The 15,460-nt window shown below is 44.9% G+C and overlaps 1 protein-coding gene across 1 annotated transcript in view; it reads right to left on the reverse strand.

Annotated features, from left to right (window-relative positions):
- LOC147703736 (serine/threonine-protein kinase NLK2-like) overlaps nucleotides 1-15,460 on the reverse strand; it is a 373,675-nt gene that overhangs the window by 238,065 nt on the left and 120,150 nt on the right. Inside the window, exons 3-5 of the mRNA XM_086932073.1 lie at nucleotides 9,445-9,500; nucleotides 5,032-5,138; nucleotides 4,019-4,104 (exon numbers count right to left, since the gene is read on the reverse strand). Of these exons, the coding sequence (XP_086788199.1) occupies nucleotides 4,019-4,104; nucleotides 5,032-5,138; nucleotides 9,445-9,500 (249 nt within the window). The remainder of the gene's footprint in view (nucleotides 1-4,018; nucleotides 4,105-5,031; nucleotides 5,139-9,444; nucleotides 9,501-15,460) is intronic.

The following is a 15,460-nucleotide window of genomic DNA, read 5'->3' on the forward strand; positions in this document are numbered from 1 at the left end:
AGTCCAGCATTGTGACCCCTCTCTGCTGTACCGGGCCTGAGGAATATTTCCTTATGGATGAACACAAAATGTGTTGAAGCTCATCGGTGATAAAACTGAGGTCTTGGTATTGGGTAACAATCCTTCTCTAAGGGGACCTAGCCACTGGCCGGACTCCCTAGGGCCTTTACCCACCCAGACTACTAAGGTCAAGAATCTCGGTTTCATTATTGATGATAGACACCTGTGATTTCAATGAAAGTTTAAGGTTACTGATGCCCGTTTCAGTCCTCAAATGGCTGCCGAGCAAGTCACTGGGAACAACTTTTATGCAGACTGGGGAGGGGCACAAGGCCTGCAGTTAGATTGCAACAGAGGACCGGACGGCTGCTTCCCCCCCCATCCGCGCCTGATCCTGTGTGGCCCAGAGGGGGCATGCGGCAGGCCAGGGCCTCCAGAGATTAAACAGATCGGTTCCTCGGGCCGGGCCGCTTGCGATGGCCTTTCGCCCCAAGGAAAACACTTGAAACACGAGATACGTTGCATGAGCTCAGTATTGAAAATCTCTGATGAGCCCCTGCCTAGGACGGCGATAAGAAGGGGACAGTGTGGAATTGGATTGCCCAACTGCTACACTGGCGAGGCACCCCCAACCCTTTTTGGCTGAATCACAGAGATGGAATGACACAGCGGCTTGGAGGCTACTGACCCATTAAGGAAAGTGGCTATATGAAGGTCCTGCTGAATCACGGAGCTAGAATGACGCCCCGGCTTGGAGGCTACTGACTCATTAAGACAAGTGGAGCAGTGGGCACTAGGGTCATGTGATGCGGGCGACAGATGGGCAGTGGATGCCCTCCCCCTCTCCCCTGGGCTGATAGTCGACGAGAACCCCAGCGAGCATGCCTGGCTGCTTTTGTGCACTTCCCTGGCCAGCTGGGACAACGCTAGCGGGGGACTGGTTGAGCGGACTCTGAGTCAGGAGCCGTGACCGCCCCACAGAAGAAGTGAAAGAAGAGAATGGTGGCCAGCAGACTGCACTAGAGGATAAGAACATGGCCCTGTGACAGAGTGAAGATCCGTGAAACCGCCAACAGGCTGAGCACAAAGAGAGAGCAAATATGGAGGGGAGTAGGCCTGCCCCTAGAAGCTCAGTGGGCCCATGTATAGCTAGTCCTCATCTTCTGGGAGGTACCGCTCTGGAGTAGTGACCCCGCCCATACTTCAATTGTACAGCACCTCCGCCCATATCTCAATTGAGAGGCAAGATTTGGCCCGGCTGCACCAAATTAGTCTGGGTGCTCTGGGGCCCGGGCCCCTACATCCGGAAGCCTGTTGAGAATTAATACTACTGCTGGCGTCACATGGATGCTGGCATATGGACTTGGCGAGGGGGCGCACCCTTTGCTTCGGTACAGTAGATCAGGCTGTGTCTCCAGGAAAGGGCAACCTGCCGGCTAGAGCTAGGAGTACCTGTGAAAGTTGTGGTGGGTGATTTGGGGCACTATGACTGGTTGTACTCCTGGGTAGAGCCCATCATTGGAAAGGATAGACAGAAGAGGGGCACAGTAGACTGAAATAGACAAATTTACAGCTCTGGGGTCGAGTGCAGGGACATAGCCCCACCACAGGAGTACCAAGACAAAGCAGGGAATACAGGGGCCTAAATAATGGCAACGCTTGAGGCCTCGAATGCTACTGTACATGACAAAACACTTCAGGAGTCACATGGCTGTGGGATACTTCTGCAAAATATATGCAAGGCCTAGATCATTATGATCCCTAAGCCAGGAAGGGGCCACTCCGACCCAGGCTCTGATAGACCCCTCTTTATGTTAGGGGTCAACATAAAAATACTGGCAAAGCCCCTCATGCCAGATTAAGAGGGGTGGCTGAACAACTGGAACATGATGATAAGTGTGGCTTTATGCCGGGTAGAAGGACCCATATGAATTTTAGGTGGTTGTCCCATGTACTGCATGCTGTTGCCAACTGGTACTTGGGGTGGTGTCAATAGCTTTAAACATAAAAAGGCATTTGATACCCTAAATTGGGATTATCTTTGGGAGGTCCTATGAAGAATGGGGATGGGTCCAGTTTTCTAGTCTTGAGTTAGACTACTCTACACTGAACTGGTGGCACAAGTGTGCACTGGGCAAACGGTGTCGGATTGCTTCCCAATTAAGAGAGGCTCTAGACAAGGATGCCTTGTCACCTTTCTTTTTCACTTTGGCAATGGAGTCCCAGGTGATTCGGCTTCACCACAACATGGCTGAGTGGGGCACTGAGGTAGGAGGCATCACACATGTCTCGCTATATGCCGACAACGCCCTTTCTATGTCCCACACTGAATGATCGTTGAGGTGTTGCTGCGGAGCATGTACAAGTTCGGTGGAGTGTCTAGACTTGGGATCAATGAGCAAAAGACAGTACTGTTCGCCATAGCAGCACTGGCGGTCATAAGACAGACTGCGCTTCCGGCGACTGAACTAAGCTGAGAAGGTGGTCCCTTCCAGTACCTGGGTATACAGGTGGCAAATAACCAAGAGGCCTGTTATTGCCTTAATATGGGTCCTTTTAGGGCTGGAGGAATAGATTCATTTTTGGAATCGCCTACCCCTTTTCAGTAATGGGCAGGGTCACGTTGAGCAAAATTTTTAAAGCCCTGTTTGGAAGCCCTGCAAGATGTTCCGAAAATCGACATTTTGGAAACTCAACAGCCTCCCGGTGTCCCTTGCGTGGGCTAGTAAAAAAAGTAGAGTTAAACTGGACAGCCTAAAACTAGACACTGTAGTAGGGAGCTGGGGACTGCCAGATATGCAACTATATTACTGCAGCACAGTGGTGCATGGATTGTCCCAACATGAAGAAACTCCTGGGGACGAGGGGGGGCGGATGCAGATCTCCCACATTTCCTCATGCGGGAAGCGGGTATTCCAGGTGATCACCCCTTCTTAGTCAGACAGGTGGCAGTGGCCTGGGAGCACACAGGTGTTCGAGTGATGCGTCGGGTGCCATATGCCAAGCTCTTGCCTCTCCGATGGCTGAAACCCATTTGTGATATTCGGTGAGTGATGGACAGATCACAATGGTCTGAAGGTGGTTGCAACATTGTAGATGATCTCTACCTTAATGGCACCTTCCTCACACTGGGAGAGGCACCGGATAGCTTTGACCTCCAGCAAGGCCAGTTTTAGTTGTATACCAAAGTATCTTGTACTTTTCGTGAAATTCGGACTAAATTTCCGATGAACCGGAGGACTCGCAGACATTGCAAGTGCTATTGAAGCCAGAGTCGACTCTGGGTTTGATCATTCACATTTATTAAGGCCATTAAAGAGGATTGCCACATCAATAAGACGGGGACCAGAAATGGACTGAGAGCCTACCAGAGCCACACTCTGAAGGGGCCAGAAAAAGCGCATTTGCCCAGGTCAAGGATGTGGCTAGCAATGCAAGATTCAAGCTCACATAGTTTTATTACTTGCATCAACCCTATATGAACCCATTGCGCTTACATAGAATTAACGCAGCACGTTCTGAGGTGGGCCCTAGGTGCAGGACTGCTTTAGCGTCATTCCCCCATACAACTTGGAAATGGAGAGACTAAATGAATGCATGGTTAGGGGTCTCGGGGTGTGGGGGGGGGGGGGGCGGGTGATGAGATAATATACCGGAGAGGCCTTGGGCCCTGCTTAATGCCCCCCTTTTCGCCACCGGTCTTTCCAAATGAGCCTAATAAGTTCTATACCAGTCTCCCCTCCTACACACTTCCCCTATGAGGTGAGCAGGGATGGGGAAACCACCCTAGGGCAGTGCGATGCTAAGGGATTGCTGCATACGTATAAGTTTATTGAGTTAAGGTTTACATTGATAATATGTAATTAGACAAGCACTGCTGTCATCCATGCAAGACTGGACATGAACATAGATGCATTGTATTGTCTACACTGCTGCCTTATGCCTTGATTTTGTACCAACTACAACAAAAACATGTTTCAAAAACGTACGAAAATGAGATTAGACACAAACCACTCACCTTCAGAACACAGTTGCTGTTGACCAAAAGGTTCCCTGGCTTGATGTCTCTGTGAAGCACACCAGCAGAGTGGAGGTATTTCAGGCCTGTGAGTAATAATTGTGTACAAGGAAAGTTATTGAGTATATGGTATGCTTTTAATTTATTCCAACTAATAACAGCGGATGTATATCGTAAAACCACCCAGTGCATTGCTGACCAAGATAACATACCAACGAAGCACTATGGAATTAGCTGTATAACAATGCTGAACTGTACTACAATGCAATATTGACCATGCCAAAACTTAAGACTGCTAGGTCAAGTACCTCCTGGATGAGAACAGAAAAAATCCAAGATGTTTTCCGCCAGGCAGGGCCTCATTGTTGAGGTTCAGCTTCAGACCCACAAAACACAGTAAGATAAAAACCAACGATGAGGTATACTCATGCCACATAAGCAACTTGCTTAGACAGGAAAAAAATAGTTAATAGAAACTAGTGATTCAAACTTTTTGAAGCGATCTCAAGTACCAACAAAAAAGGAAGAGGTCTCTAGTTGCTTATGTTCCCACTCAGATGTGACCGTGTCAACTTTTTTAGGATAGTCAGCATCGTTTCCAGCATTGCCATGACTGTCATTTGGCTGGAGCCACACAGTTTTCATGCACATCAACTAGAGAATGAAAAGTTACCCAAAGGAATATCCAGTAGTTAAGGGTGATCGAAACATTGCTATTAACTATATTTTTGCATCCTCAGAACAGGCCGAGCATGAAAAGCATTTTACTGAGACTCCCAATATCAGTCATTTTATATCTGGTGCAAAGCTCAGTGATAACAGAATTAAACAAACAGGCTTTGCTCTCACAAATCTAGGAGTTTCCACTTGGTGTTGTCCAGCTGGAACTGAACAGCAGCCAAACATGACCTTTCAGCCTCTGCATCCCATTAACAATTACACAACTCCCAACAGTTTCCTCCTCCTACCCATCCTCTCCTTCCCCATCCCACAAAACACTTGGTTTGATGTACCTCGCAGGATCTGGTAGAGGAACACCTTGATATGGTCGGAGCTCAGTGCTTGTGGGGACACAATCACCTTGTGCAAGTCGCTTTGCATCAGCTCTGTGATTACATATCTGAAGCGGAGCTTAGTCAAAGAGTCAAAACAACAAATGTGAATGCTGATCTTCTAGGTCTAACAGCCAACAACAAAGCCACAAGATTATGCTCACCCACTGGTCTACCAAAAAAACAGATATAAGCTGGGAACCATCACATCAAGGACTGATCATTCGATCACCATGATCTTTACCATCCCCATACACCTGCAGGAAATCAGGAACTGGGAAGAAGAATGCATACGTGATGAAATATGCTAATTAAGCACATCTAACAAATTGCAACATAATCAGATTCTACAGTTCTCTATGTAGCGCATATTAAAGGGACTCTTGTAAGACAATCGTTTCCCACTCTATTCCTTTGAAAGTTGGTAGCAAGTAATTAAAGTCTCTGCTGCACGCACAGCTCTTGAACATGTGCCTGTGTCTGATCATCTATAAGAAGCTTATTTCATTTTTTTTATTAATCTCCGTCTACGTTTTAGACCAACGGGTGGTAATTCAGCAACTTTATCAGTATCAGTCACTCTTTATATGTGGCCCTCGATGATCCATCACTGTTGTCTGTCTTAGCCTCAACCCTCAGTGATTTACTTTGTAATCTTTTCACTCAATCAATAAAGCTCACTTTCTCTGTGGATGCATGCACCCAAATTATCTTCTACATCTGAGTCAGTTATGTCGTAAGCTGAGAGTTAAAGATTGAATGCTAATAACTTTCTTGCAAATCAATGGAGAAATGGCAAAACTGTTGGGGTAATTAAAGTAACATTTCTATTTTGATATCCATAGTCATTTAGTTCTCAACTACACCAAATATGCTGAGCAGAATTATACCAGCTTAGTATTGCGATAGGGTTTTACTGTGGAAAAAACACTTTAATGGGTTGGAGTAAATCAGAATTTTTTTAGACACTTGTTACAAAAGATGAAGAGAAGTCGTTTTCTGGAACAGTTCTTGAACCAGTGTTTGCCAAAATATTCTTGAGGGTTATTGATGCCAAGCTAAGGCAAAAGATGTACATTCCAACCAAATGGGGGAGGGTGGCAAATCTACGATCATCAGAAATACAATGCCCTTCATTCGAAAGTAAAACCCTAAATTGTGCACAGACAGTTTGAGAACTTAGTCAATTAAAGAAATGTTTTCAGTGGGAAAAATTAAGAAAAACATCAAACAATACAACTACCCGACAGTCTTGGTGCTCAAGGGCCAAGAAGCTAGACGTCTGAGTTTGCTGAACTTTGGGGTCTAGTATAGAAAGGGCTGGGCGCAAGACATTGATTCAAAGCCCTGCTCCAAGAGCTACTGTGTTTGGTTTTCAACATATGGACCTGAGCACCCACATCCTACTGCGTCCTGTGAGAGGCTTTGTGGGGAATATTTAGGTTCACTGTGGTGGAGTGCAGAGCATGCTGCAAGCAGATAAAGGTAATTTGCACTCTTACTATGACCAGGCGCAAATTTAACATAAGAAACCCCAAGAAATTAGCTTTCTTTTAGGCAAGAATGGAATTATGACACATCCAATGCAAACTCTTCAGCATAAACACAAAATTATAAAAAAGAAAAACGTATACTGAGGTGCATGAAGCGTGAGGCAATACGGACAACGAGACTGGCTAATTTCAGCAGATTTCAGAGTTTAATTAAATCTCAAACTGGAACTAGCTATTACAGTGAATGTTAGATTTAAAATAGGTGGTAACAGCGCTTCTATAGTTGCTGCAATGTCAGTTAAACCATAACATTTTGCTTTTTGTTGTTAATAATTGGTCACTATTAAACAAATCTGCAAGGAACTAAAAACGTACTTCACTGTTATAGTTTTAGTATTAATGTGGCATATAGCATTGGTCCCAAAGTATGATTTTCCAACTTTAGCTTTAAATGGATCATTAGGTAACTACAGAAACAAGCACTGGCATAGCCAATAGGTCTCGCCTTTGGGACCTTATAAGTAGTTAGTCATGCAGTACATTATCCTGGGTGCTGTCCCGCCATGAATTGAAGCATTATCAGGATTATCTGCACCACTTTTGCCTTTGCTATATTATGAGGCAGTTATCTGATTTATTTCAGGTTTGAAATTACGTTTTAGCTTGCTTGCTCAGCTTGGACATTTGGTCTTTAAACTAAGCCAGACCCCTTGCTCTGCTATTCTCATGAATTCCATGGTTTTTACAACTCTGTCAGGATTACATTTGATGTGCGCAAAATGATGAGGTTCCTGTCATCATAACATACCAACATTCCTCTATTAATACCACCTACAGGGATTTAATTGGGCCGGGAACGTCCAGGTCTCAACCTGGTGGTAAATAAAAATGAACATTGTCTAGGTCAGCAAATAGCAGAATTTTAATTGTATTTATGTAGCGTTTACTACCCCATACTAGTTGATAAAGCGCTGCAAAACAAAATGTACATCTTGACTGCTAAATGAAACATGTCTAGCTGAACTCACAACTGACAGAAAAGCAACTGCAGAGCCTGTATTCTGTATTTCCGGTGAGACTCCAACCTACTGGCAGAAAGACACTTCCAGTAGCGCATTCGATTGAATGGACTACATCGAACATGGGAGTGAGGTGTAGAGCGTCGTCTGCTGCTGGTGACAGCACATCATGAGAGGCTTGTAGACTCTGTCTGTCAAGTGGACAGCAGACTGAACCTGGTGGCGATGCATTGCAGGGGGTAAGAAATACACCACAGGCTGAGTGAAGAGTGCGGAATGTTGTGAGAATGCAGAGGGCGATTAAGAATATGGAGTAATTTGGATCGGGACGTACACAATAACTCATAATTACTACATCAAAGTAATGTTGTAATAAGACCTCGGCCGTCACTGTCCGTACCAGCACCTTTACAGTATCAGGACTGTTCTCCCAAACTCCAAATTAGCACCATCACTTAATAAGTGAGTAGTTTATTGCAGTCGTCCTATGTAGAGCACACCCCACACATGAAGAGCAGTGCATTCAGTCCAAGTAGTGACAGTGACTTTGGCGCAACTAAAACTACTGGATGGGAGATTATGTCTCCGCATAGCAGAGGATGCAGCTTTCGCCGGATCCAGGTGCTGGTGTGTGAAGCAAGAGTAGAGGAATGTAAACAAGCACGCGCGGCCACGCTAACTGAAAACAGATGGCCCCTGCTGGTCACTGCTCGCTCCCGCAAGGTGGATGCCAGCACAAGCGCTTGAAAAGAGCTAACCAAATTCTAAAGGTCATCTCCTAGAGCAGCGCTCTGACCTGCGCTAGGCTTGACCTAAAAAGAGCTGGATAGAAAAAAATACAAAATGGTGTGCACACAGAATGCTTTCTTCTGTGGCTTTATTGACTCAGCTACACGTACCTTTAGCTGTCTGTAAACTTTTCTGTTATCAAGTATTCAAAACTAACAACAAATAAAATGAGAGGGAGTGGGCTTCGGGTTTCCCCCTTCAGCCCTGCGGTCCTTCAAGGTCAAGGTATTCCTAGGATAGTTACATTTTCTCGTGTGTTCCCATTATGTTGTGGTGATGGAGTTATAAAGCAGTCCTTCATTTGTAGCTTTAGACCCAGTGTATGCTCTCTGATGCAGTTACATTGGTGGTAAAAAAAACACCTTGATTGCAGGATTATGGCTTTATTGTTTAGGAGGTGCTTGCTGTTTGGACACCTTACACTCTTCTTGGAGGGCACAGGTTAACTCTACAAATTCAGTCTATTCTGTAAATGGGTCCTACTCCCATTTCCCAAGCGTGGTCACAAATTATCAACATACCAGTAAGAAAGGGAGAAAGGCATTATGAATTTATAACTGATGACAGTGACATATTTGCTCAAATCACAGCTAGGAGACTATGAAAGCCTGGGTTTCTATACCCAAGTGTATGTAGTTAGAAAAGAAAAACGTAGCAACAAAACCCTTTATCATATTGTTGAGGTTTTGTTTACCTTTCCATCACTACCTTTGCTCCATATACAGAAATCCGCTAATTATTACTTAGTTAAAAATAAATACCCACATGAGGCAAAGGCTACCTTGAAAGAAAAAGAATTAACTAGATATAATTTAAGAAAAAAACAATCATTTTTTAACAGAAACGGACTACTAATCTGTTCTCCAATCACAATCTCTTCAGTAAATTTGAGTCTTCCCTCCCTGTGTTGTTAACACTAGTGATGCTAGGTCATTTAGTTATTTTACAAGTCCTGTGCACTACCCACCACTGAACAAACGATGCAAAAAAATAATTAATAAAAAGAAACCAAAAATAAGCAGAAATGCTTCTGTTATTGATGCTTATTCCCCTCGGTCCATATAAAAAGATACATCTCTTCGAAACAGTCGATCTGAGGAGGCTGAAGAATATCCAGTGCAGACAGCACCTGCAAAGAGATAAAAGAATTAGGAAATGAAAAAATGAAGAGCACATCTTTAGGCAATGATGCAGAGGGATGCACTGCAAATCCTTACATTCGGTTAGAACACTCCCCTCCCCAACCCCAAAAAATAGAACCCATACAATGCGTGTGACGTCTATCTATTTTAGTGCTCTACGACATAACAAGCAAGGCCAAAGTACCAAGAAGTTCCCTCATGTGATCCTAAATGAGATTGACATACAGACAAAAAAATCAAATACTAAAGAAAAAATCCAACAGTGATTTTCGTTAAAAAGAGAAATGAGACGGGGGCGTGGTTTGGACGCCGGAGGAAATGGCGGCTTGAGCCCTTCTCTCCTCTCGTGACGACGCTGAGTTTCTGAAACAATTCGGTGAATTCCTGCGACTGATAACTGCTGCTGACATGCCATGAAACAGCGGAATACACAGGGAACACATCGCTGCTACTCTGAGTAGCCGGGAGTAACGCTAAGAACTACTCCCAGGGCCGTATGCAGAGACCGCACTGAAGCTGCGAGGGGCCCTGCCCGCCTACCTGGCTCACCTGACACCCGATCCTGCCTTCACTGAGCAGCCTGCTCAGCTGCCGGGATTTTTGGTCCCTGAATGCTGTGCCGGTCCCATACAGGTTGCTGGATGTCTGCAGCCGAAACCGAAGGATGGGGACGAGCTAACTCGCAATAACCCCAGGTACCACGCGCGTTATCGCGCAAAATGGCAGCCGCCCGAAACTGCATCGGCAAATGCTTCTAAGCCTGCATATCACGCTCGTATAGCGTCGTAATATCATCGGATGACCCTCCGACTGCCTACGCTCCCTGCTGCAGCCTTACAAAGCTAGATTGGCGTGTTGTGTGCCGCAATCACGATCGTCTATGTCCCACCATCAGTATGTGTCCAGCTATCCACAACTTCGTCTCCTCATGTCGCAAGCCCTTTCCTGACATAATGTATTGTGACTTAGCTTGACTGATGCACATGTGAAGAGCTGCTTATTTGGCCTTTTTTCAACGGTGAGGGGCAAGATTAAAACCTTTATTCAGCCTTGCCTGACCCTAAGATGGACGACTTTTGTGACACCCCTTGCAAGTAGTGTCTGCTGTTAGATCCCCGATCAGCCTTCAAAGGTATGGAAACTAGATACTGAATGTTAACCACATGCCACACGCTAATATACGCTAACAATACAACATATCAGGTCCTAGCACTGGCAAAACGTTAACTTAAGCTAATAGCACCGTAACTTTTGAAAGAAGACAAGCCTGAAATAAACCTGAAGACCACTGTCCAACTACTTAGCATTGGCAAAATAGTGCCACGGACCACAGGTTACCTATATCCATCAACGCAGACCCCACAAGCCCGACGGTGTAAAACCACCCCGCGATCCTGTCGGAATTGAAGGATTAAAGTCAGGATTAAAGGCCAGCATGGGGGACAAAGAGACAATGAAAAATCTTAAGCGCTTAAAGGCTGAACCACCGGTATCGCCCATCAAAAGGCAAGTAGGAAGTTAGCGAAGCCATGGACATCATACTAAGTAGATTGGAAGAAGTAAGAGACCTGGCGAAATCTACAAAGGAAGAGGTTGTGGCCATCAGACAAGATATCAGAGAGACAAACTCTAGACTCACCGAAACTGAATCAAGAATTAGCCGTCTTGAGGACCTTGAAACCAAGACCTGTGATATTCTCAAACGACTAACTATAACATCAGATCAGACAATGAAGAGACCTGCGGCATTGGAGGATAGAAATCGGAGAGGAAATTTAAGAATATTTGGTATTCCGGAAGGTTCAGAGAAGATCACTGATCGCTCGTTGCCTTTTTGGAAACATGGTTCGCGCAAGTAACCAATCTCACCTTCGCCCAGGCTCTGGAATTTGATAGGGCGCACAGATTTTCAGGCAGAATAACAAAAAACCAAAAAGGCCCGAGACCCATCATCTGCAAGCCTCTACGATTTCAACATGTGGAGCAAATACTGTTTTTGTCCGCAAGCATAACCACGTATTGTGGAAGGCAAACAAGGTGTATATTTCACAGGACTTCTGTAAGGAAACCGTCTATGTGAGGAAGGCTTTCCTCGCAACGCGTCCGCAACTAAGACCACTGGGTCACCAATTCGGATTTGTTGGTCCAGCTAAGTTCCGGGTGACCATACAAGGAGTTTCCCACGTCTTCTCAGATCCACAGAAACTCAAGACTTCTACACGGGCCAGAGGAATCATCCATGGACATAACTTCATTTGAAGCAGCCAGGGGAGCTGCCACTGGATATAAATGAGTATCCTTTGCTGGTGTTGCTGATATATTACTTTGTGGGTTTTCCCTCAAGGTCTCAATGTATGCTTCCAGCTGCCGTTGGCAGCTTATGTTTATGTCTACATAGCATACCTGTCACATTGCTTTCACTCATTCAATTACTCTGATGTGGTATTAGTTTGCTAGCTATCTCCTTACTGTTTACCTGCTGTAACCAGGTAGTTGTTATTAAGTTATGCACGTTTTCAAAAACAATACGTATAATGCAAATGGATTGCCGGTGGGTAGCCTGCATACTATACTCATCATATTTGGAATTACTGGTCACTTTACTAGCCTAATCACTGACAAATAGTATCCTGGCAAGGTAAACCATTTGGGCTAATAACTTAAGTTGGGATTGGAGATATGCTCCCGCTAATGCTTACTTGTTGCTCATGATTGTTATCAAATAGTTGCTGTTACTCCTAGATGTTTGAAAATTGATCAAGTTCCCAATCTTTGAAATGTTGCGTCGGCTGCCATGGAGGTAATGGCGCTGCTGCTGTTTTCTCCTAATCACCATGCCCTACATCCATGTTTGGGGAGGGATGGGTGGGTTGGGACGGGGGGATGGGAGGGGATGGGAGGGGGTGGGAAAGGGGGGGGGGGGGGTGAGGGTTTCTCCTTTTTGCTTTTTTCAGGTTTAGTCATATTTTCTATTTCAGTCTCATTTTTCTTCACGCTCATATCTACAATTGGGTGCCTGAATCGCCTAGAGGCGACTTGTCATTACCAAAACGCACGCAACAACTATGTTTCAGTGTTACAACCATTTACTATGTGCTCACTATTGGCCTCACTGTGGAGAGGTCTAATTAAGGATAGTAGAAATGTTGCCCGGCATGCTTTTAAGATGGTTATACATAGACCCCCCAGTGTCAACCGCATATGCTCATTACCTGAATTCGGATATCCTTCTGTACACAAATGACGCCACTCACAATTGATACACCCCAGGGGGTAACGAAGGTAGGCAACCTGAAAATCCTCTCGCTTAATATGAAAGGCCTTAAACAGCCTGTCGAGCGTCAGAAAATTCTAGACTACGTACGTAGGCAAAAGGGGGATATTGCCCTGTTGCAGGAATCCAAGTTAGAAGCCAAACAATTCCACATTCTCAGGAATAAATTTTACACAGAGGTTGTAGGATCGGAAGCAATCGCGAAAAAGAATGGTGTGGTGACCTTGATTGCCAGGAAGGCCAATGTAGCACTACTTTCCTCTGTATCTGAATCCAAAGGGAGGTGGGTCACAGCTAAACTACTTAAGGATGACACTGAATTTTATATCACAAATGTCTTTGCCCCAAACACATGTGAATTGGCATCCTGGGCAGATCTCACGAAACAGCTTGACACTATCCCTGACACGGCAGTCCACATCCTGGCGGGTGGCTAACTTACCGTCTGACCCCACTCTTGATAGAGACTCTAGGTGACCCTTTCGAAGTAACAAGGCACATAAAGCCTTCAGTCAACTATGTAGTAGATTTAATTTGATAGACTCCTGGTGTTTACAAAACCCGGTTGGGAGGGACTATACAATCTACTCCTCGCTGCACGACTCATTCTCCCGAATCGATTACTTATTTATTACCAAGAACGCCATAGCTAGAATTGAGGAAACAAGCATAGAACCAAGGGTTATTTCAGATTACTCTTGCATATCACTTACTGTCTACAACATAAAACCAACACTCTGCCAATCACTATGGGGCCTTAACAAGGAAATCCTTGAAAAAGAACACAGAAACACTATTGAAACTGCCATAAAAGACTACCTGGAAGACAACAAAAAGGGTGATACCACTGATTCGACACGCTGGGAGGCTATGAAAAGCACTATACCGGGGGTTATCATTAAACTTAAATCCGACCTAAACAAGAATTGCAACGCGGACTTAGAGAAGCTAGAGGGTGAAATCTCAACCTTGGAAGCTAAATACTTAAGTGATAGGACAGAAGAGATTCTGAATAAACTAAATAAGCAAAAGTATGCTTACAATAAAATAGTAAGTGAAAGAGCAGGAGTGTGGCTAGACAGGAGGAAGCGCTTTAATAACCTCGAATAAGGCTGGGAAGAGCCTAGCGGCCTATCTCAAATTCAAAATTTAGAACAACACGATCAATTCTATCACAGATCAAACTGGTCTGAACTGGTCTGACCCCCACAAAATTGCGGAGATATTCAAAGAATTCTATGAACGTCTTTATGCCAAAAATCTGAACGTGAAAGAAGACAAAGTTAAAGATTATTTAGAGAACTACGCTCTACCATCCCTCCCCACGGAAGACCAAGAGGGCCTCAATAACCCTATATCACAATCAGAGATTGAAGAACCCATTAAATCCCTTAAGTGCGGGAAGGCTCCTGGGCCTGATGGGTTTACTGCCAGATTTTACAAGTGCTTCTCTTCCACACTAACCTCCCCACTCCTTTACCTATTTTGTGAAATCAAGGAGACGGGTGAGGTTAAAGGCACATTAGCGGAGGCTGTAATTGCTGTGCTACCCAAAGAAGGCAAAGATCCAATGCTCCCTAAGAACTATAAGCCTATCTCGCTTATCAACTTAGATTGTAAGCTTTTAGCTTCGATACTGGCCAACCGCCCGCAGAAGGTCTTACCGAAATTGATCCACCCCTCCCAAGCTGGGTTCCTGAAATATAGGCTGTCCAGTGACAACACTAGAACTCTAGCACACATTCTTGAGAAGGCTAGACTCCTGTCCTCCCCCACTGCAGCGATCACACTCTGTGCAGAAAAAGCTTTCGATAAAGTGGACTGGTCATATTTAGAGGCTGTATGGCAAATTCAATCTAGGGCCGTCCTTCATTAAACTGGTCATGTCCCTTTACTCCTGCCCCTCAGCCAAGGTTAGAGCAGGAGGGTCCTTCTCGTCATCAGACTACAACAGGGAAACAGACAGGGGTGCCCCCTCTCCCCTCCGTTATTCCTTCTAGCCATAGAACCCTTTCCATATCAAATTCGCCATAATAAAAACATTCCCGGAGTCACATTTGGAGATTGCACGATAAAACTTACAGCTTACGCAGATGATGTACTAGTCGTGTCAGAAAAAGCAGGAGAGGCAATATCAGCTCTTATGTCCACTATTGAGGAGTTCTCGGAAGTATCGGGTTACACGCTAAATGAAGACAAGACCGCGGTCAAGCTATTGAATAATCAAGGAGACAAGGAAATCTTAGGGGATTCTGGTCTAACATGGTAACTGGACTGCTATAAGTAGCTGGGCCTAGACTTTGACAAAGACCTCATTGCTACCCTGCGAGTCAATGAGATTCTGCTCTTAAAGAAAATCTCAAAATTGCTTGATGGGGGGTCTCCCAAGTTTGTCATGGTGGGGGAGAGCGGAGACCCTAAAAATGATGGTAACCCCGCTGGTGAACTATCTAGCGAATATGCTTCCAATGACATTCTCAGAGGACTTTCTGCACAAAGTGGATAAACTCTTTGGCACATTCTTATGGCAAGGGAAGAAGCCCAGGGTATCAATGAAGAAGCTGCAATTAGCTAAGGAAAAAGGCGGCATGGGCCTCCCCAACTTTAAGAACTACCAGATAGCGTTGTTGTGCAAACAGGGGGTACACTGGTCGATTGAAGACCCGTTGTATG

The sequence above is a fragment of the Lissotriton vulgaris genome, chromosome 7 (genome assembly GCF_964263255.1).
Source record: "Lissotriton vulgaris chromosome 7, aLisVul1.2, whole genome shotgun sequence".
Classification (NCBI taxonomy): domain Eukaryota; kingdom Metazoa; phylum Chordata; class Amphibia; order Caudata; family Salamandridae; genus Lissotriton; species Lissotriton vulgaris.